The sequence below is a fragment of the Ictalurus punctatus genome, chromosome 15, assembly GCF_001660625.3.
Source record: "Ictalurus punctatus breed USDA103 chromosome 15, Coco_2.0, whole genome shotgun sequence".
In the NCBI taxonomy this organism is placed as follows: Eukaryota; Metazoa; Chordata; class Actinopteri; order Siluriformes; family Ictaluridae; genus Ictalurus; species Ictalurus punctatus.
Window position 1 is genome coordinate 10,554,539 of NC_030430.2, and position 22,550 is coordinate 10,577,088.

The 22,550-nt window shown below is 39.4% G+C and overlaps 1 protein-coding gene across 1 annotated transcript in view; it reads left to right on the top strand.

Moving 5' to 3' along the window:
* The first annotated feature begins 6,991 nt into the window (after positions 1 to 6,991).
* Positions 6,992 to 22,550, top strand: part of osbpl2b (oxysterol binding protein-like 2b) — a 29,386-nt gene continuing 13,827 nt past the window's right edge. The window contains exons 1-6 of the mRNA XM_017487725.3: positions 6,992 to 7,086; positions 17,189 to 17,321; positions 20,655 to 20,775; positions 20,907 to 20,982; positions 21,090 to 21,224; positions 21,978 to 22,075. Coding sequence (XP_017343214.1) covers positions 17,285 to 17,321; positions 20,655 to 20,775; positions 20,907 to 20,982; positions 21,090 to 21,224; positions 21,978 to 22,075 — 467 coding nt within the window. The 5' untranslated portion in view covers positions 6,992 to 7,086; positions 17,189 to 17,284. The remainder of the gene's footprint in view (positions 7,087 to 17,188; positions 17,322 to 20,654; positions 20,776 to 20,906; positions 20,983 to 21,089; positions 21,225 to 21,977; positions 22,076 to 22,550) is intronic.

Sequence of the window (22,550 nt, forward strand, 5' to 3'; positions counted from 1 at the left end):
CATTAACACATGAACTAAATTCTGAAGATTAAAGTAAGATTTCTTAACTTATTGAATGTTATTAATTCATATTAACATTGACTGAATTCTAAAAAAAAATTTTTAAACCCTCCTGTTAGTCTCACATTCACTCACCATAAACAAAAGCATTTCTACTTCATCACTGAACATCAAACTGATAATATATAATATCAACTTTATTTTTATATATATATATATATATATATATATGAAATATACTATGCTACAAATATATTTTTCTGTGCAATATATACTTTTTTGTCAACTCATCTTCATTTAAAAGACGGCGCAAGTGATATTAACACGATATACAGTGTATTTCAAGACTTACCTAGAGAAGCTCCCATCATGTAAACCATTCAAGTGAATAGCATGAAGGTGGTATTTGAAGTTGACACAAGCTGTGGAGTGACAATCATCAGCAAAGATCAATATTCAAAGATAAAAACAGACATGCCAGAATTGAGCCCTTGCCTGCTGAAAACGTATACAGGTGAGAAAATGGAGGTGCTTGTAATGGCTACCATGGCAGTGCAGACCCAGAATATAGAGAGGAGACTGGCAATGATTGTTGTGGAGGGTGCAGGGCGTAGTTTGTTGGGAAGAAGTTGGCTACGGAAATTGTTTGTTTCTTCATCTGGTAAATAAAATAGCAAATGTACCAGGACTTAAGTTGGCTAACGTATGGGAGAGACCCTCTGAGGTGTTAAAAGAAGAGTTGGGACCACTGGTAGAGAGAGAACTCCAGAGACTGGTGGAAGACAAGATCCTTGAACCAGTACAGTTTGCAGAGTGGGCAGCTCCCATTGTTCCAGTCAGGAAACTGATGGTTCTATCCGAATTTGTGGAGATTACAAATTCACAGTAAATCGAGCTCTAGTGTGGAGCAGAATCCAATTCCCAAGGTAGAAGATTTATTTGCTCAGTTGGCAGGAGGAAAAGAAATTCTCCAAACTGGACATGAGCCATGCGTATCAGCAGATAATGCTGGAAAAAAATCCAAGAAGGATGTTACAATTAACATGCACAAGGGATTGTATACTTGCAACAGGTTACCATTTGGAGTTGCTTCAAGTCCAGCGATCTTCCAGCGCACAATGGAAGGGATTCTGCAAAACATCACACGCGTCAGAGTTTATCTGGATGATATTTTAGTCTCAGGGGCTAATAAAGAAGAATATCTGCAGAACTTGGATGAGGTACTGAGTAGGCTAGAAAAGAGTGGACTGAGACAGAAAAGGAACAAGTGTGAGTTCATGGGAGAAGTAGTGGTATTTTTAGGTCACACACCGTGAACTGAAGGCTTATTTAGGCTCGTTATTAACTTACCACTAATTTCTGCCCAGCTCTTCAACCTTGTTTGCACCCTTGCATGCACTTCTGAGAAAAGATGAAAAATGGACATGGGGCTGCAAGCAGCAAGAAGCTTTTGTGAAGTCAAAGAATCTTCTTCAGTTGTCTGTCATCTTAGTGCACTATGATTCCACTAAACCCCTCATCCTGGCTTGTGATGCTTCCCCTTATGGGGTTGGTGTGGTGCTGTTGCATCGACTGGAAGATGGAACAGACAGACTGATAGATTTTGTTTCATGAAAATTAAATGCAGCAGAAAATTATTCTCAACTGGACAAAGAGGGTCTAGCTGTCATTTTTGGAGTAGAAAAAATCCCACTTACTTGTATGGTAGACAGTTCACTGTTGTGACGGATCACAAACCTCTGATATTGCTGTTTAACGAAATGAGAGCGGTGCTACAAATGGCATCCCCACGTATATAGAGGTGGGCAATCACACTGTGTGGATACGAGTACACCACTGTGTACAGGGCTGACACAATTTTGAGAAAGAGAAGTGGAGAAAAGACAGGGAAGAGATGGGGAAAAAAGGGTTGCAGACCTTAGTGAAAGGGGAAAACGATATCAAAGAAAGAAATGGAGAGAAAGCAGGAGGTCAGTAGTCAAGCATTATTGCCAGATCCAGGGCATCTCTTCAGGAAATGACAACCGCTTCTCCTAGTCCTGAAGAACCCCCACAGCCAGGTCCTTCAAGGTAAGAATAAGGAAAATGTGTGCTTTATGAATAAGCGAGGATCGGGGCTTGAGACATAAGAGTCTGGTTTTTATGCATTGACGACAGAATGCAGTGTATTAAATTATTTTGTTGTTTGAGATATTTTACACAGTGTAAAAACACAGAAGAGTTTAATGAATAGAGCTGTGACGGTGTGGGGGGTTAGTGAAATGAATATCACTACATAATGTAATATAATATTATACAATAATAATAATACTATAATTTTATAGTCTTAAATTAAACAAAAACCTGCATTTAAAAAAATTTAACAAGGCTTTATTTTAGCACTGAAACAGCCGTGAATGAAACAACCTTGTTATGTCGTGTTGTTGCAATGAGAAGCTGGCCGAGGGTGCTGTGGGATACGGTATTGTGATTGACCCGCATAGGAGAGGAGAAGAAGTGAAACACGCACGTTTCTCTGACGAATACTATTTCTTTTACAAGTGTTGTATACCACAAACCTATAAAACTTTGAAAGAAATACCAGTAGGATGGTAATCTAAATAATATGTTAAAAAGCTAAATATTAAATAAAATATAAAACGCCACTAGGTGACATGCCTGGAGATGGAGCCTGAGATTTGTAGGCTAGTGTTTGCCCTTTTAACACTTATCCCCCCGCGCCAAACCCCCCCCCCACAAAGCCGTCATATAGCTTCATCCAAATTTATTGGTTCAGCATGAACCCAAAATGTTCCCCAATCGCCGATGTAACATTTGGTTTCCAACAAGATCCACTGCAGCAGCAGAACCCGAAGTGAAATAGCAGAATTCGCCTGACTGGATTTTGCCGCTCAAACAAACCCGCACCAAACTAACAGACAACATCATATAAGGTGTTTGATTATGATTATGTAATTTGTGTATTAATATGAAATCTCCCGCTATATGCTAGGCTATAAATACAAATGAATGTAGCAACTGTTATTATTATTACAGTACACTTGTATACAAAACGTTATACTTTGTACATGTCATAGTGCCCACTCAAGCAGAAATATGAACATGGTGTGTAATGTGACACCACCGCACCTGGCACTCAGAGTACTCACTGTGGTCACAGCCCTATTAATGAACATTTTTATTCACATATTAAAATCCACTAATTGCATTGGCATTACTACAGTGAGTAACAACACTGATACTGTGTGTGGAACCAGGATTGAGGTTAGACATAAGATATGGTCTAGTCAGTTGTATTTATATGGCTCTTTTCACAGTGCACATTGTTACAAAGCAATTTTACATGAATATTACAGCAATAATGTCTTATATTACATAAAGTCCTTGCTGAGCAGTTTCATGGAAAGGCTTATTAAAAAGTTGTGCAAGCTAGGTTCTCCACTGGCTATGCAGCGTGGACATTGTACTGATGCTAGTTAGCTAAGTTTAGTACAAGCAATATATTAAATTGAAAAATGCAGTGGTTTAGATTTTCTTCTCTGTAAAGTCTGCTATGGACTTAGAAAAGCCAGTGGTCACAGAGGTATGCTTTGCAGTCTAAGTAATGGTTGGAAGTGTTTCGTTATTCATGAAAGTCAACATCTTCAGTCTGTTGTTCTTCATTGTGCCTTACTCCGATACACTACTTACATTAGTGTTTACATTGCACAATTGAACTGTTTTCTTATCACATTTTGAATACTTTCCTTGACTGTTTGCTGTATACTGATAATTTATTTACTGCTTCTAGGCAATGTAATTAAGGAAAGAAGCGAGCTAGGAAAGTGAGAATAAAACAACAGAAAGAAATTGAAAAATTGAAGAACCAGCTACTGAGAGAAAAACAGAAAAAGGACAAATATAAGAAGAGATTTCAACGCTTGTCAGAAAAACACAAATCTCCACATTGCCCTGTGAACTCTGCTGTTCACAAATCCCTTTTATTTAATCAATCTCTAGTTGACACCATCAGACAGAAATATGCAAATACTAAGAAACAAAGAGTGAGGCAGACGATAACAAGCATAACGTAATAAAATTATATTATTAAATAATTATTTGGACATTAACCAAATAGCTTACAATTGTGGCCTGGCCACCCTGTTTACTTGTGGTGCAGCCTGTTATATCACACGTTTGTCATCATAATATGTTAATGTTGCTAAATAATTATGCATATTTTTATTCTGATTGTTTTGTTAAGACTGATGAATAAAGCAAAAATAACAATTGTGATCAAATTCTGTGGATTTTCATGTTTACTGTGAAAAATGTAATGACATTTCAGAGCATCTTTGGGGGGGAAACACAATTGCAGAATATTTGATGAAAACAGTCACTATTAAATTTATTAATGAGTGTGGTATAGTTACGGGGACATCAAATCTTCTAGAAAATATAATTACTATTTAAAAAATCAACTATAACGAATACTCTCTAGTGATGTAAATATGTAATGTAACAGGGTGGACAAATTTCCTACACCACTTGTGAAATGTTTGGTCAGGATTATTAGGTTATACTAGCCTGAGCTTGACCAGTGTGTTTTCCTAATAGACAGACATTTTCTTCCTCTGATATGACAAAAAAAATGAATCAATTTTTTAAAATAAAAATTCAAAAAACATGCTCAGTCCAAAATCTCAGGAAGATATTTCACATACTTTTGTGGATACAGAGGTTACAGATGTTTGATCAATAACACATAAAGACAATACATTTGAACTAATAAGTAAGTTATTAATTATGCTAGACACAAGTTATTAACCATCCTATTATGTTATGGATTTCCACATTTGAGATGTCGAAATACTGGTTAATCTCTCTTTTTCTCTTTGAAATTTTTTGACCTTCCTCATTTAAGGTCATGAACTTATATGCAAATATTTCTTCTTGTGGCTTGTTGAGGACAAGCCATAATAAAGGTTTACTGTTTTAAGCTGTTCTTTCCTGATTTTGTGTGTGGAAGTCATTTTGACCCATAACATAATGAATGTAACTTTTTTCCCAACATAATGGGAGGGTTAAGGAATGTGATGTAGTATAGAATTATAGACCACACTTTTGTATAATAATGTGTTTTGGACAGAGCCAATGGGAAATGAATGGTGTAATAGCGTAAGCAGCGCTCTTGCTCCATCTAGTGGTTACTTTTAGAAAGTACAATTGCAAGGATGGAAAAAGGGCACAAAGGTCGAAGATGTTTAGAAGTGAACTGTGATAATCATAAGATAAGAAGAAGAAAAAAGGAAAACGTTTTTTAATTTTTCTCACACACAATTAGATTATGTGTTCGTTGATAATGCAAAATCCAAAGTCAACTGTAAGGAAATGTTTCAGTGTGTGTAGGAAAGAGACAGATTTGGGCTGTTTTTAATGAGTAGGGAACAATGCTATATTGTGCAGAGTCAGTGGGTGTAATTGGCGTGTGTAATGCTGGATGAAAGCCTTTCTTTCATCTTTTGCTCTGTGTTCCTCAAACTTCCACAAATCTTTGGAGCAATGACTCAGTAACAATCAATAACTGTGGATTATTTGTGGCAAAGTGGTTTTAAACAATGTTTTGTTTTGTTGTTTAATGGGGAGTATAAATATTGAGGGGGCAAAAACAGCTCAAACTGTCCTCTGTTTAGAGATAAATTTGAAGAACTGGCAAGAGAGAGAGAAGACTGCTGATGAAATTACTGAATTTTCTCTCTGGCAACTTTTTGGTTCAGACTCAGTAAGCTGTCTTTATCTTTATTCAGTTCTTATCAGTCCATCTCAATCCAGCGAACACTCACTTAACTACATTCCAAATATACAAACAGTTCAAATCATTCTTCAAAGTTATATTGTCCCATTTCTTAGGATCTTGAGGACCTTTACATTAATTGTGTCTCTGTTTCTCACTCGGTCTCTTTTTTGCACTCCTGAATGTTTTCTTATTAGCACCAGGGTCACTGAAGGTCATGGTGTGCCGCTCTATTTGTTGTACACAAGAAGAGAAGCGTGTATCAGTGATGCCTGCTTACATTATTAACAAGAAGGATCATACACACAGGACAAACTTATCTCTCATTAATAATGCATCAATTATACGATACAATCAGTCATGGCAGTAGTTTTCAGGATTTATGTGACTTCATTATAGCTCAATGTAACAAATTATTGATGATATCAAAAATAGAGATTATCAGAACAAAAACAAATAGATGAACTTGTATGTAGATGTGACTTGCCTGACAAAAGCTTTAGTAAGTACCTCATCCTGATCAGCTTTCAAATGGATCTGGGATGCAAGGTGAGAACACACCCTGGATAGGATGCCAGTCTGTTGCAGGGTATCACGCACACACAAACACACATTCACACACAGCTCTCGGGGGAACCCAGAGGAATCCCAATCTAACATGGGAAGAACATGTGAAACTCCACACTGGCAGTAACCCAAGCCTGGAGCTGTGAGACGGCAATACTAACTGCTGCATTACCATCCGGCCCAAAAACACACAGATGGATGAACTTGAATGTAGAAGTCACCTAACTGGTAAAACTTGTTCAGGGATGGATTCAGAGCCTATCATGGGCACACTGAAACATGATGGGAATACAGTACGCCCTGGATGGGACACCAGTTCATCGCAGAGACTGGTTACACCTTCATACCTAGGGGCAATTTAAAGTAGAGTATGCACCCACTGGCACATTTTTTGAGGTGAGAGGTGACTGAAGAATCCAGAGAAAACCCACACGGACACAGGAAGTACATGTGAGTCTCTACACAAACATTAACCCGAGCTCAGTATTGAACCCGAGACCCTTGGGCTGGAACACTGCCCACTGCGCCGCCCTAAATCGTTCCGTTTATCACTACCGCACACTGTGACGTAGCCCGAATGATGTCAGGCGACAAAGTCCAGCGAATCCGATTGGCCAATCCGCCTGTCAGTGAACCCGCCTACTTCAGTCACTTCCGTCTCTGTGTCAACTGCGTTAGCGTCCCAGCACTCCGTGCGATTCAGTGTGAACCAGGCGCTGCACTACATCGCGTTCAAATCAGCACAGGTAGGAAATGAACTATCTGACTTTTCCACTTCAGCTGTGTTGAGGTTTTTAAAAGCGCACGAGCAGATAAACCATGTCTGTCAGTCTGAACCCTCAGAACTCTCAGAAGATTGTAAGTTAGCTTGCTGTTTAGCTTTAGCTATCGCGCTTTAGCACTGCTGATGCGAGCATCCGCTGCTGTGTAGAAGCGACAGAGAGACGTTTACTGTTATTTACTGTAATGTTTAGCATTATTAGTTAAATACGTTCTGCTTTGAACTGGAGTGATGCGAAACTACATTAGCACAGCTAGCGAGATAACTAGCTGAAAGCTCAGGCTGCTGCTTGTTGTTGAACTCTAGTGACTATATGCTGTGAGTGTTCGTATTGATCCGCTCTCCTTTTATAAACAGCATTACCTTACAAACTCTCTGCTGCAGCTGTGCGCTGTTACTGTCTCGGTTGTTGTGGATAGTGGTAATTTAACCGGCTTCACTTGTGAATTTATTTCATATTACATCTTCATTTCTACAACATGACTTGTTTGTAGTTTTATTTATTTATTTTTTTTTTACACGTCTTTAGAGTGACTCATAAGATAATCATGATACTGCCCATACAGCAGTTTAAGGACCTTGCTGGTATTTAATATAACAGCCATCAGCTCAGCATATCTTAGGTCAGGGCTTTAAATATTAAACTCAAATATGTATAATAATATTCTAGCTTATTATGGGACCTTTTTTTATTTCAGATGTTTTGACTCAGAGTTGACATGTGTGTGATTTTTTTTATTATTATTTATTTTATTTGAAGTACTAAGTTCAGTGATAATTTAAAGTGCAACTATTTATTATTTTCAAATATTACCTTTCATGTAGTGTATTATAGAGCTGTTTGAATATTAAAAAAAAAAAGTCTGCAAAGTTTCCAAAATCAAAGCACTTGACAGTTATTGACTTCTTTTTTTAATCATAGAATTTTTATTGGAAAATCGCATTTTACCTATTATTACACCCCATCCAACATCCCCAACAAAATAATCACAGCCAAAACTGAAAGAAAGGGGAAACAAACAACAACAACAAACAAACAAGCAGAAAAACAAACAAATAAATAAAAAGGGGGAGCCAAGATGATTAGTATTTACCGTCTACCTTTCCTCAATCCACCTCCAGGGTGCGTACATCATTGAAGTAGGTAATAAATTGTTTCCATTTTCCCAAAACTGATTCACCCCTGCCTCTGATGTTATACTTGATTTTTTCAAGTTTTAAAAAGAGCATTAAATCTTTAAGCCAGACTGATATAGAGGGGTTTGTGGAGAGGTCCAAGACAGCAATATTCTGCACTGAGCAAGTAACGATGCAAAAGCCACAACACTAGCTTCTTTATGATTCAGAGGCTGACGCTGAGGTGGAACACCAAAGATGGCAAGACAGTTATTGACTCCTAAAAGAAGGAACCATTTCTGAACAGCTGAATCGAGTCATTAATAATTCCAGGCTTACTTCCTGTACTAACCTGCCTAGGTTTGTAACAAAAAGCCCCGCCTCTGGACTTCCTCGGCTGCTCACTGATAGACGGAGCTGAAAGTCGTTATGGTAGTGGGCGTTTCCTTTTTGAAACACGCTGACAGGTGTAGACCAATCACAACAGACTGGGATATCTGACCAATCAGAGCAGAGTATGCTCTCTGAAAGGAGGAGTTTAGAATGAATCCTTTAGTACGGATCTTTTAATGAGTCGTTTGTGAAATTGGGGGGAAAAGGTGATGCTGCAATTTAAATTATGAGCACATTAAAGTGTTTTTTTGACCTTGGATGCATGTAAATCTGTTGTATGAGACATCTAAAACAAAATTAAGCACGTTTCAAAACCATTTTGGTGCGCTTTAACATCTGAAAACTCAACTGACATACAAAAAGAACAAAATAAAAGAGAGCAGCCACTTATTACAACCGGTTTGTCCTATAAAACTGATCTCTCATAAAATTGATTGGGATGTAATTTATCATGAGCTTGATATTATCAGCTTATCACCCAGCCTTGGTTTATTGCAGGGTGTCTCATAGGGTGGAGTTGCTTTACCTCCATTTCCTGTACCTGATTGTGTAAATGCTGCACTAATAAATATCAAGTACATTATGTGTCTTAAGTATTAATGCTTTATTATTGTGAGCGTCTTCTTTAAACTTCCGAATTTGGAATAGTGAATGTTTTTAAAGGGTCATGAAAACTCCTTCTTTCAGCTCAAGTCTACCTCTCAATGTTTTTGAAAAATGCAGTTTAAATGGGCGTGGATGGCTGTGTGAAGAAGGGAGCGCGAGGGCGCGTGGCAGGGAAAGGCAGGAGAGGAAGAGGGGGTGAGCCTTCAGAACACTCACAATAAAGATGGATAGTGACAAAGTTTGCAGATGAGGCGGAGGACTTCTCTCCTCCTGAATCCCCAGGGCTAAATGGAGATGCAATAGATAGCAGTGCAGGTCCTCTACCCTATCTATTTGAAGCATTAGTCCCTGGCTTGACTATGGAGGAAAACATAACACAGCAGTGCGGATGGGAGAAGTGTCGGAATGGTAGCTAGCTAATAGGCTCAAGCTTTTCATGAATAAAGGGCGAAGGCTCTTCCCTTCAACTTGGACTCTCATTGCATAGTTTTGTACGCGATGGCCGTGGAGCTTTAAGCGATTTAATTAGCTCAAAACGCAAGTAAACCTTTCGTGGTTAAAAATTAGACACGTACCTCATTTGAAGGGATAGAAAAGTCCTCGGGACTTAGTACCGCATCATTGTGTAGACGCAAACTGCTTTCATGAGCAAGTCCTACGTCCAACTCTCTCCAATTCTCATAGCTCTCCCGAGAAAACGCACTCGAACTCTTACACCACTGAAACAAACACCTCCGACCCATTTGAACGCCTCTCATCTACTACATCTGTAGGATAGCACCACGTGCTGTCATGAATAATTAAGAGACAGCATCTTCACATAGGATAAGAACATGCAGGCTCATGAATAATTATGAGATACTGACACGTCATCGAAGTACTATAGTACATTGCCATGTCACTTCCTGTGACAGGACGAGATTTTAAACCTGAAAGACGGAAATAGTGGGGGAAAAAAAGCTCAAAATGAACCAGTTTTCTCCTACAATTAAAATTAACAGATGCTAATATCTTTTTTGATGTGCGACACAAACGCCTCTGTTAAAATCTCAGAAAATGTAGTTTAGTGTTTCATGACGCTTTAAATGAACTCCTAGTGACCCCAGTATTATATTCCAGAGGACTCTGAAACTCAGGTGGAGCTTCTAAATGACTGAAGTTTTCAACTTTGAGATTCTTTCATTCATCTTCAGTAAGCACTTTATCCAGGTCAGGGTCACTGTGGGTTTGGAGCCTATCCCAGGAACACTTGGCATGTGGTGGGAATACACCCTGAATGGGACACTCGTCCATCACAGGGTACCATGCGCGCACACGCACACACAAACACAATATTCAGAGTTGCCAAATCACTTACAGAGGAAACCCACTCAAACACAGGAAGAACAATGCAGAATGTCACACAGACATTAACACTAGTTCAGGATCAAACTGGAGAATCTGGAGCTGTGAGGTGACAGTGCTACCTGCTGTACCACCATGCTCTTAAACCTAAAAGTGATATTAAATACTGAAGCATCAAACTGTCACTTGTGATGCTCAGTCCTGCAGGTCAATTGTGTCTTGCACCTCATTGTTCCTCAAGTTCCCAGTGTGCACTCCTGTTGCTGATAAGTGTTAAAGGCAGGTTTAGAGAGGTGGGTATGGTCCACAAATATTCCAGAGAGGATTAATGTTGCACCCTGTGTGTGTGTGTGTGTGTGTGTGTGTGTGTGTGGGTATATGGGTGGGCAGGTCTGTCAGGTTGAAGGTGTGTACAGTTGTCTGTGCATCAATGTCTTGTGCCTGAACTTGCTGATTCATGCTATGCCTCGTCATGTGCGTACCCTAAGCTTGATTTATGTGACACAGTTGTGTATAAAAGTCGGCATGTGATTTGAAGGAGTGTGAACAGAGAGTGTCAGTCTAGTGTTTTGTGCAAGAGTTTCGGTTGACTTTGTAACAGGAACAGTCCTGACCTTTGTGCTTATGCAACCCTGTTTTCATCACTGTACATGGTTCATGTGCATAGTTAATCACACATGTTCATCTTATATGTTTGGAATTGTGTAGGGTTTTTTATTTTATTTTATTTTTTTTTTAAATTACAATGGTTATTCACGCTCTCATCCTATTTCAAGTGAATGGGAGCACTGCCTCATTTGCAGGTTGTAGATGTTTGTGTATCTTTTCGAGTAAGGACATAAATGAAGTAAATCAGTAGAGGCTAGTTCTGGTACTTAGCAAGCGTGTTTTCATACAGGTTTACTTGCCATCCAAGCTCACATACGCACGCTGTACATGCTCACCCTGGGTCAGGACGACTGATTTCATTGCAGCACGGGCCTTGAATCAGCAATTTTCTTTTGGGAAAGGCGACGTGTTCTTCCCATACAGTTCCCTATAGTTGTGATGATGAATATACATTTCAACCGTAGTGCAATTAAAGAAAAAAAAAAAAAAACAACTCCTCCTGTGCAACAGGGTTTTAGCCTTATAGTATTTTTAGACCATATACTATTTGTACTAGTGTGAGGATATGTTTTTTGGTAGTCTTCAGCGTACATCTGTAAGTTGCTCTGTATAGGTGCATGTGCTAAAGTTGACTAGTGTTGGGAAAATTAGCTTTTCCTTTTGTTAGATTGAGCTCAAAAATGGGGACATGTGCAAACGTAATATTTCAACAGCTGATCAACTGGACGAATGTCCCTTAATATATCTTAAGTCTGGTAGGATATTAATCCTGTGGCTACTGGTAATAATATGCTGATGTTAAACATGAATTATGAGCACAGTAACAAGATCGGACAACTTAAGACAATAAATCTTAAATATAGACGAGACATTTGCTATTAAAATCAGACGAGACCTTATTAAATTACTCGAATACACAGAATTTAAACCAACACATCAACACACACGCACACATACAAACGAAGGGGGTGAAGGTAGTTTTGATGGAGAATGAATGGCTCCCTAGTTTTAACACTGTACGCTGTTCTTAGACCTTGACCTGAACGAACCATCAACAATTCATTTCATTTTCACTTCGTTTTAGAAGGGCTCTATTAAATACACCAGCTTCAACTGGTCTGGTTGCTTTTGAGCGGCGTCTAGGAGGACCACTCAGAATGGTGAATGGAGTGGGGTCTCGTAGGCTTGGCGGCAATTCTTCTGGTTCTTTCACGACTGGAGTTAGGAAGCCTTGCCAAAACCAGTTCAGACAGACGTTGATTGCAGAGCCCTCTTGCAGATGTTCGTTGAAGAGAGAACTCCTGAAGAGGTTGAGTGGAGAACTCCTGGAAGCTGCTGGTTGAAGAGAGCTCCTTAAGATGTGGGTTTGAAGAAGACTCTTGCAGCTGTTGTTAGTTGATGAGGACTCCCTGAAGATGTTGACTGGGGAGTACCTTTTGAAAAACGTTGGTAGAAGAGAGACTCATTGTTTCCATGGTGTCCAAGGGTCTTAACTCTTCCGAGCTGGGCGGAACCTGAAAGCTTTTACTCCGATCAGCATGAAGTTAGGGTGGGGTGTAGCTACATTCTCTGCCCATGACTTTACTCAGTCCATTGTCTTTGTGGTCACATAATTTCATTCCTTCTCTTTTCTTCCTTTATAGAGTGTGAATCAAACTTTTAGTCCCAAATGTTGGTACATACCTAACAACCTGCTGCCCGAGTTTCCTTACTCCCATCTTTCAGGAGGTCACACAAGGAACACACACGTACCAAATATGACATATGTTGGCCACTGTTAACACATGACTAATAATTAATCGCACACCTATATTCATTATCAATCATACTCATGCATATTAAACAATCACATGTCTAAATGCAACTTTGAGGTTACAAGCATGATAATTACAAGGCAACACACTGAAGAAAATGGACAATTTCAGTTGGTATTGTATTATTCTTGCAGTCCTTGGTCTTTTTTGAATATATGAGGTGTCCTGTTTCAGTTGGAGTGCTAAGGACTGTGTCAAAGTCAAATGAGTAAAAGAACATAGGGCTTTGCCTGTGTTGATTGTCCTTGGGGCCTGTTTAGGTGAGTCACCCCCCTCTTTTCCCAAAGTTATCAGCTGTGGCCTAGATCAATGAGTTTGAGGAGAGGTTTGCTAATCTCTGAGGGATCATCCATTGTTCACAAGACATTGAAATCCCAGCAATCAGCCTTGAGCTGTCATTGGCTTGGTGCCCCAAAGTCTGCACACAGGGGATCATGATTTAAGGCTCATGTGAAGGGGTGATCTTATGCTTATGATCTTTTGTGCTGAGGTCCTACACTAGAGACGTTCCTAGTTTAATTATTAAAGTGTCCATAAAAGAGGAAAATGTAATTGGCCTGGGTGTGTGGATTTGGATGCATAATCAAGCAACACATTTCCCCACATTTCCTGTATTCGAACGTTCCTCCTGTCCCCAGTGATACTCATATTTGTGTGATCAACAGATGTAATTTAGATGTATAAAGATCAAAAATATTAAAACGGACCGCAAAAGCTCAGTACTCTGTAGCTCCTACTGTAGCAGCACATGCTTTGCCACACAGCGTGGGAGTGATCATTTCTCTGAATTAAGCAACATTGTGATCGCAGTGACAGTGTGAAGTTCATGATGTTTGGAATTGAGATTAGGTTCTGTGTGTGTTTGTTAGCGTGCGCAAACTGACGCATGGTAGAAGCTGCTCATCCCTCCAGGTTCAAACGAGGCCTCTTGTGTTTCGACCTGACAGACAATGCAGCACCTGCACACTGCTGAGGCTGGGTTTATTTAGCCAGGTGTCATTCGACAGGGCATTTGGACTCGGTTTCCGATCGAGTTTTACTCATCCACGCAGAGCTCCGAATACTAAGATAAACTGCATGGCAGAGATGTGGGTGGTTTAGGGGTAAGCTATTAAAGCACCGAGTACAGTCGGGGAAATAAGTATTGAACATGTCAACATTATTTTCAGCAAATATATTTCCAATGAGGTTATTCACATGAATTGTTTTTTATATGGGTCAGAATGTGGGGTGTACATTTCAGCGCCTAAGTTCAGAGTTCAGAAGGCTGACAACTGATTGGAAGAAACTGTTCCCAAGTCTGTTTGTGAAAACCAGTGATGTATTGAAACATGCAGATCTTATTTTGTTCAGCTCTCTCGCCTCCTCACCTGGACATAGGACATGCATAAACAGTTTCAAAAGCTTCCACATTTATACTGATAATGCATCGACATCATCGTGCTCGTCATCTAGTATATTGCTAACAAGCCGAGCCGATTCTCTGCCGTGACTCGTATAGCTGCACTGCTTTCTTGAACTTCTCTGTTCATACTACGTCTACATTGGACTCCTGATTAATGTGAAATTGAATGTCGCTGGACAATGGTGAGTAGGAACAAAAGCTTTTTCTCGCTTGTTTTTAGGAACTAAGAGTTAAAGCTGACAATGTCGTAGGTTTGATCTCGCTGAAACCTTTCTCCAATTAAATACCAATGTAACAGTGCTAGCAACGTCCTCCTGTGATGTCAGTACAGCAGACAAAATGGAGGAGGTGGGGTGGCACCAGCTAACAATTTAGCACCAGAATTTCTAATCATGTTACAAGTTGAATTTCTAATCATGCTACAATCACTGAAACTTCAGTGTTAATAATGTATCAGGATTCGGAGAACGTCAAACATTCAGCACTGATCTCCATCCCATTGTAGCCACATTAATGCTCCATTGTCTTTTGGTGCCCGTTATTTTTGTCGTGCCTGGCCATAAGTGGCTCCACTGAACAGACACCTGGGCTGATATCTTGTAGAGTCATTTCTCTTTGTTTGTGAGTGGGTAAGCCTGATCTTTAGCCTTTAAACCTGTGAATTAGTTGTGCAGTGACAATCAGCCTTGTATCATGACATCTGAAATCAGTTAAGGTTAGCAGGGTTATGTGTTATAAAATGTGTCCTACATCATTGGCCTGAAGTTTGCATATACTTAGAATTGTGTGTACACTATAGGTATATTATTGGGATTTAAAAAAAAACAAAAAAAAACCTTTTTGTGGGGCAGTGGTGGCTTGGTGGTTAAGGCGCTGGGTTACCGATCGGAAGGTCGGGGGTTCAAGCCCCAGCACTGCCAGGCTGCCACTGTTGTGCCCTTGAGCAAGGCCCTTAACCCTCTCTACTCCAGGGGTGCTGTACATGGCTGACCCTGCACTCTGACCCCAGCTTCCTGACATGCTGGGGTATGTGAAGAGAAGAATTTCACTGTGCATATGTATGTGATAAATAAAGACTCATTATCACTATCATAACAAGGCATGTATTCTTTCCTGCCAAGGGCAGTCCCATAATTCTGTGCTTTTGTGTTTAGCAGAGGGATCAGTTTATATAGTTTATCTGTTTTCTGTGGTTTTCTTTACTGATACACAGCAAAACCATTTGGATTGTTGGAACACTATGACCATGTCTCCTGCCAGGACACCGTGTAGCGTTAAATCCAAGACAGCATCGGATACGTCTTATCTCGACACAGCATACAGTACCTGTTGGTGGTTATTCAAAAAATAGGCTCCTTCGCTGGCAAATAGCGCCTCTATCAGCTGCTTTTCAGAGTTGATGGACCCACTGAACACGAGAGCTCACATGAACCTACACTGTATATCTAACATGATCAAGCTCAGTCATTCAGCTTAGAAATATTACTAGGGTTCAGAGTTCAAGCCCAACACGGTTCACACAATCCTGTCGTCGAAAGCTTTATCTCAGAATGCATCTCTGGAGATGTTTCATCTGATGCTCTGCACCACATGATGGTGTCTCTCTCACGCTCTGTCATTAGACCTCCCGTGCTGTTCAGAGAAGTATTTAGCACCATTAAATTGGGTTTGAGTAACTAAGGCCAGGGAATAATGTGATATTGGTTCCATGATGCATTATGTCACAATCCAATGTCCTGAGATATTGAAATAACTTTTTCTAGTATATATATTTTTTAATAATAACAATTACAACTCTGATTGGAAACAGTTGATTTTTATGCAAAAGTTTGTTCTGAATCTTTAAAACTGTGAACGGTCATTTTTACAGACTAAAAAAATAATCTTTCCTGCTTTTCAGTCGTAAAGCATTTATTTTTGTAAACATTTAAGTAAAAGTATCATTGAAATCAACTTGGCCACGGTTGTTTTTATATGCATTGCTACCGCTTTGCTGGTAAACCTATATGTTGTAATGCATATAGTGCATCAACAAAATGTCTTCACATATCGTGATATATCTTTGTAAAATCACCAACCCCTAGTTTACAGAACACATCCATTTCTGTAATATTATTATTATTATTATTATTATTATTATTATTGTCTGCACTTAATGTATGATTTACTACAATGTTGTAGTAGAGCAGTATGATTTTATCTATACACAGCATTTGTCCTCGTATAAAGACATTACTTGTTCATGTATAAATACATGCTTACTTGCTTATCTGGCAACCAGTGATATTCACCAGACCAAAAAACAAATGCAGATATACTCAAAGGTTTATATGCATGCATAGTTACTTTTAATAAAGCAGAAGGAAGGATTCCTCCAAGATGACGTGCTAAATTGTTTTCTTAGCAGAAGCCTTATCGCAAGGTTTGATTACAGGAATCAAGGCCCACATAATGTTCTTCGCTCTTGTTAGCTTATCTGTCCATCAGTTGCAGACACACAGGCCGGCGTGTACTGGGTGATGATGGAGTCCAAAGATCAGTTTTCTAGCATGCATGTTCCAAAATACCTGCCTAAGGGAGGAGACTCACTATTTCCTAAAATGAATTGTTGTGCATGTAGTAAAAGTGATGCTTGGAAGCGCAAATTACACAAATGATCCAGATCCAGCAGTTCTGTGTACTCTAAAATCGAAATGAATGTAAGGGGTGTACAAAAGGCATCGTGTATCGCTATTTCTGTTTGATTTATCGTCGTGCTGACGCATATTTACCTGTTACAGGTGGAGTTGGAGCGGAAGCCGTGCAGTCAGGAACATCAGTCAAGCATCCTTGAGGAACCATGTTCTAGTGGCTCGCGCTGGCTGTCCGACAATACAATGAACAATGAGGACGAGTTCTATGATGCCGTCACAGGTGAGTAGAGATCAGTCCGAAACTCACTCGGTACCTTGGAAATTTTCCAATGCTCCGTTATTACATGATTGTCATCGATCCATTGTGGTTGTAGTTTAAAAGCAAATCAAACAAATAGCATTTTCTAATCACTGTCCAGTTATCGTTCACATGAACATTATTTGCAAAATTATAGGCTAAAACATTACTAGTGTACAATGGTAGGTAGGGCGGGGCTTCCCCAGTTTGCCAGTTAATTTCGGAGAGTTCAAAACACCTTGCACAAATCTCAGTTGGCTCATCTGCTTACAGTACTATGCAGTGGAAAAAAAATTAACTCTTATGCCCAGTGTTTTTTTCCAAAATGTTTGGTATTTTTCCTCTTGCACCTCATCCCTGCCGTGTCCCACAGTTTCAATACCTCTTATACAAAGCATAAAACATTTCATAACAAGTGAGTTAGGTCATTAGTTTAATAAGTAATCAATATAAGTAATTATAATTCTGGAAAATTCTGTTAGTCAACATGAGTAATATGGGCCAAGGTGCATTCATAAGTAATTTAGTATGGTGTGTTCTCAATGCTTCTTATAGAGCCTTTACACCGGCCGGTATGACCCGACAGAATGACGCACAGGTGGAGCAGAATAGAGCAGAACACTGATTGGGCAAAGGCAGTTGAACAGACTTCCTGATAAATATCTCTGGATGAACTCTGTTTTCTGCCAGCTGAAAAATGTTCAGCAGAAGGCTGGTGTATTGACTACCAAAGTTTCTCACTCTCACTTTTTGAGCACTAATTAAATGTTTTTTTAGATTCCTTTTCATTTATTTACCCTGAGTAAAGTTACTTCCGTGCGATTTAAGTAAAATCCACCATCTTCTAGTTAGGGCAAATTTTCAAATGATTTTGTTCATGTTCTTGATAGGGTATAATGTAACCGAGCTGAACGCCCGACCTAGTGCCCTCACGCATAGTGTAGAAAGACTTGTGAGATTCAGCCACGGATGCACAGCTAAAGGTCGACATATTGTCACGCTTGTTTGAGTGCGTGTGCTTCCATTTACACAAACTCGTCGTGTCTTGTGCTTATTGCTTCACTTGAGAGAAAAAGAGAGGGATGCAGCACATTCACGTCATATGAGACATGCCTGATTTCATTTCAAAATGGTTTATTTGAATTTTGAATCGAAAAACGTCCACAGAAAGTCTACATTCATGATTAGAGTTATGTGACGAATAGGGTGAGCGACACCAAGCCGTGGTGAGTCGGGCTGTTTGGTAACATGCTAGTTGACAGTCGTTGCTTGCAAGGTGCATTGCTGTTAAATAAATGGTATGAGATTTATTGTTTAATAAGTAACGTTTCTATTAGAGGTGCACCGAAAAGGCAGTTTTGCCCGCTATCTGCTATCGGCCGATTAGTTTAAAAACATCCGATGATCAGGGCCGATTATATCCTGTCAGTCAAAAGAGGGCGGGTAAACACATCGATTTCGTGCTGTGTGTAAAGATGTCTCGTGTGTGGAATGACGACAAACTGCAGTCTGTAATCTCTGTACCGTTAAAATTTTACACCGGAAGTGAGCAGCAGTGAAGCGGGAGTTTCGGCGTTGAGTCTATTCATTCATTCATTCATTCATTCATTCATTCATTTATTTATTTATTTAACCACGCTGCCCGCTCACCCTCGCACTGAATTAAAGGGCCAGTACAACGCTGAAAGATTTAAATGAAGATGAGTTGACAAAAAAGTATATATTGTACAGAAAAATATATTTGTAGAGTAGTATATTTCATATCCGCTTAATGTTAATATATAAAAAAGTTGATATTATATATTTCTATATATTATATTGATATGTTTGATGTTCAGTGATGAAGTAGAAAGGCTTGTGTTTGTGGTGAGTGAATGTGAGACTAACAGGAGGTTTTTTAGAATTCAGTCGATGTTAATATGAATAAATAACATTCAATAAGTTAATAATCTTACTTTAAACTTCAGAATTTAGTTCATGTGTTCATGTTAATTAGAGTAAAGTGTTTTCTGTTTGAGACCAGTTACTGTGAAACAACTTGTTGAAATAGAGAGAATAACGTTTTTATTTGCAATTCCTTCAGAATTCTTTTAAATGAATTATTATGAAGTTATTTAAAATAATTTAAGGCATAAAAGGCAGAACTATCGGTTATCTTTATCGGCCGATATCACTCTGAATAATCGGTTATCGGTATCGGCTGAGAAATTTAGTGTCGGTGCATCTCTGATTTCTATTAATTATAATTCTGTAGATATTCCTGGAAATTGTAAGTCAAAAATGTAAGCTGGACCTAGCATACTTCCAGAGGGAACTCGGTAGCAACATTGTGGCTGCTTTTAAACAGCACTTCCAGCACCTCCCTCAATGACTTGCCTCATTTCTCTTAACTGTCTTTAGCACACCTTTTGAATGTTGCTCCTTCTGAATTAGCCCCATAAGGCTGTTTGTTTGCTTTTAGCAGGCCAGTGGATGACAATAGCCAGGCACCTGGGTATCATCTTACCTTTCCTCTTTGCCCATGCTGTTAATAATGTAGCAGCGTTGACCAGACTGGCTGACAGCTCCTGTCACTGCTGCTTACACTGAGATTAAAAAAAAAAAAGATGCATAAATCAATGAAAGGGAGAAACAGACCATTAAAGATTTATAATGTTTCTAAACTCTTTGTTCCAGTCAGGTTGTACTTGATAAGAAAAGGTCGAAATGACCCAGCGAATACTCCTCTGTATCAAGTCACCACTTTTGTTCTTTTACCCTGAGCCTTGGTGGTCATGGAAATAGCTTTATGCTAGAGTTTTTGAGGCTAGAGCTTGGTTGCTGCGTTACGTTAGTCCCTAGCAAATGCCAATTAGGGCATTCTTTCTTTCTTAATAGGGAGAGGGGGGTTGAATTGAAGTCTTCCTAATTTTCTAAAGGAGATTGTCATTGTCATTATCAATGGTTCTCCTCTGGGAGCCTCTGAAGGATGTGAGTGAGCTGTGGTGCTGCTGTGAGACATTCAGCTGTAATTAGAGCTTTGGTTTCAGTCCAGACTCTCCAACTCTGTGTGTGTGTGTGTGTGTGTGTGTGTGTGTGAGGGGAATGTACGGAGTGGCATTGCATGTGTCTGTGCATATTTCCGGCTATGCATTTATCTACACGTGTTCTCTTATTGGCATTACATGTGATCTCTTGGTTGTGTTGTTAATGTGTCAGTATCAATGAAAGTAAGTGAATGTGACGCGCCGATTTTGTACAAGACGTTATACAACTTTTCAGGTATGACTGCGTGTCTCAGTCTGACCCATTATAAGGCTTATTTTTGTGCGACAGGCTTGGATTCAGACGAGTCATGTGAGGGCACTTCAGAAGCCAGTTTTAAAGATGCGGTAGTTGATGCTAGTGCTGAGAAGACCAGTGGCACTGTACAAGAGAATGGAATCAAGAAACGCAGGTAGAGTCAGATTCCTTGGCTGGATTCACCACCATGGGTGTTAGCTTGTCTCTTCTGAAAATCTGCCAGCTGTCATGGTACTGTACATGCTGCATGATGGTGCTAATGTGGATGTGACTTTACCTTTTCAGGTCAACCCTTCCTGCCCCCATGTTCTCCAGAAATAACTTCAGCGTATGGAGCATCCTGAAGAAATGTATAGGACTGGTGAGGCCATCAGACACAATAACTAGTGTTTTTTTGTTTTGTTTTTTCTCAATGTGTTCCTCTCAGTTGTTGTGGCTTTGAACTCATCAGTTGTGTTCCTGTCACAGGAACTGTCTAAGATCACCATGCCCATTGTGTTCAACGAGCCACTAAGCTTTCTGCAGAGAATCAGCGAGTACATGGAGCACACATACCTCATCTTCAAAGCCTGTGCAGAGTCTGACTCCATTGAGAGAATGCAGGTGGACATAAGCGTACACATGACCATTTTACAAGAGCACGTCTTATAAAATCTTTCAGTGCATGCATCATTTTGAGGCTTGAAATGAAGAGTGTCTAATGAGTGTTGCTACTGCATGTGTTTAATTTGAGAGAATTGTTCTGTGGGGTCAAGGCAATATGACCTAAGCATTTCATTTAACAGAGCTAGTATATCACAATTTATGAAGGTCAAAACACGTGAAGATTTATTACTACTAAACATTTTTGCTAGAACAGGATTTGTGTATGTGTCTAAGACTGTGTGTAAGACAGTCTGTAGTCTGTAAGGTCAGGATCACCTCTAAATACAAGTGTCGTTTTCTCTAAGGCTAAATTTACACAGTCAAATATATAAATCATAGGTTTCATTAATGGTATACCTTTTTAATACACCTACTGTATCTCACAAAAGTGAGTACACCCCTCACATTTTTGTAAATATATGATTATATCTTTTCATGTGACAACACTGAAGAAATGACACTTTGCTACAATGTAAAGTAGTGAGTGTACAGCTTGTATAACAGTGTAAATTTGCTGTCACCTCAAAATAACTCAACACACAGCCATTAATGTCAAATATTCACAAAAATGTGAGGGGTGTACTCACTTTTGTGAGATACTGTACATAGGGAAGGTTTGCCATAGAAAGTCACGCTGTGTGAATTTGTAGGCAATGGCTTTGTCTGATTTTGCTTTCTTTCTATCAATCATTCTTCCCCTCATTCCCTCAGGCTGTAGCTGCCTTTGCTGTGTCCGCTGTGGCTTCTCAGTGGGACAGAACTGGAAAGCCGTTTAACCCTCTCTTAGGGGAAACCTATGAGCTCACACGGTAAACAATGAAAATATCCAACAAGTAATTTTCGAGTGTAGAGGCCAAGGCATTATAGCTAATGGGTGTAGGTTTAAACACTATCTTGTACATTTATGGTAAAAGGGTGAAGTGGCAAAAATCTGTGTTTTAATAGAGCAGTGTGAACACACGTATGATTTTTAAAAAATGAATTTGACACGTGCAGTTCTAAATTGAATAAATATCTTGCACTCGATCATAATTAGAACATCGTATTGGATTGAACGTTTTGCACCTCCCTGTGCATGTGCGTGTTACTGACTGCAGCATACAGTGCTGATAGCATCTGAGTAGCAGCTAGTTTGAAGAGAAAAAAGGCTAATAATGACCACAAACACCAGCAAAAGCTATGCATCTGGCACTTTTTGCTTTCGTACTCTAATCATGAACAACCAAGATGTCGGCCACTATAATCTTTGTGATTAGGCTCGAAGGCTTGTGCTGCTAGTTTGTT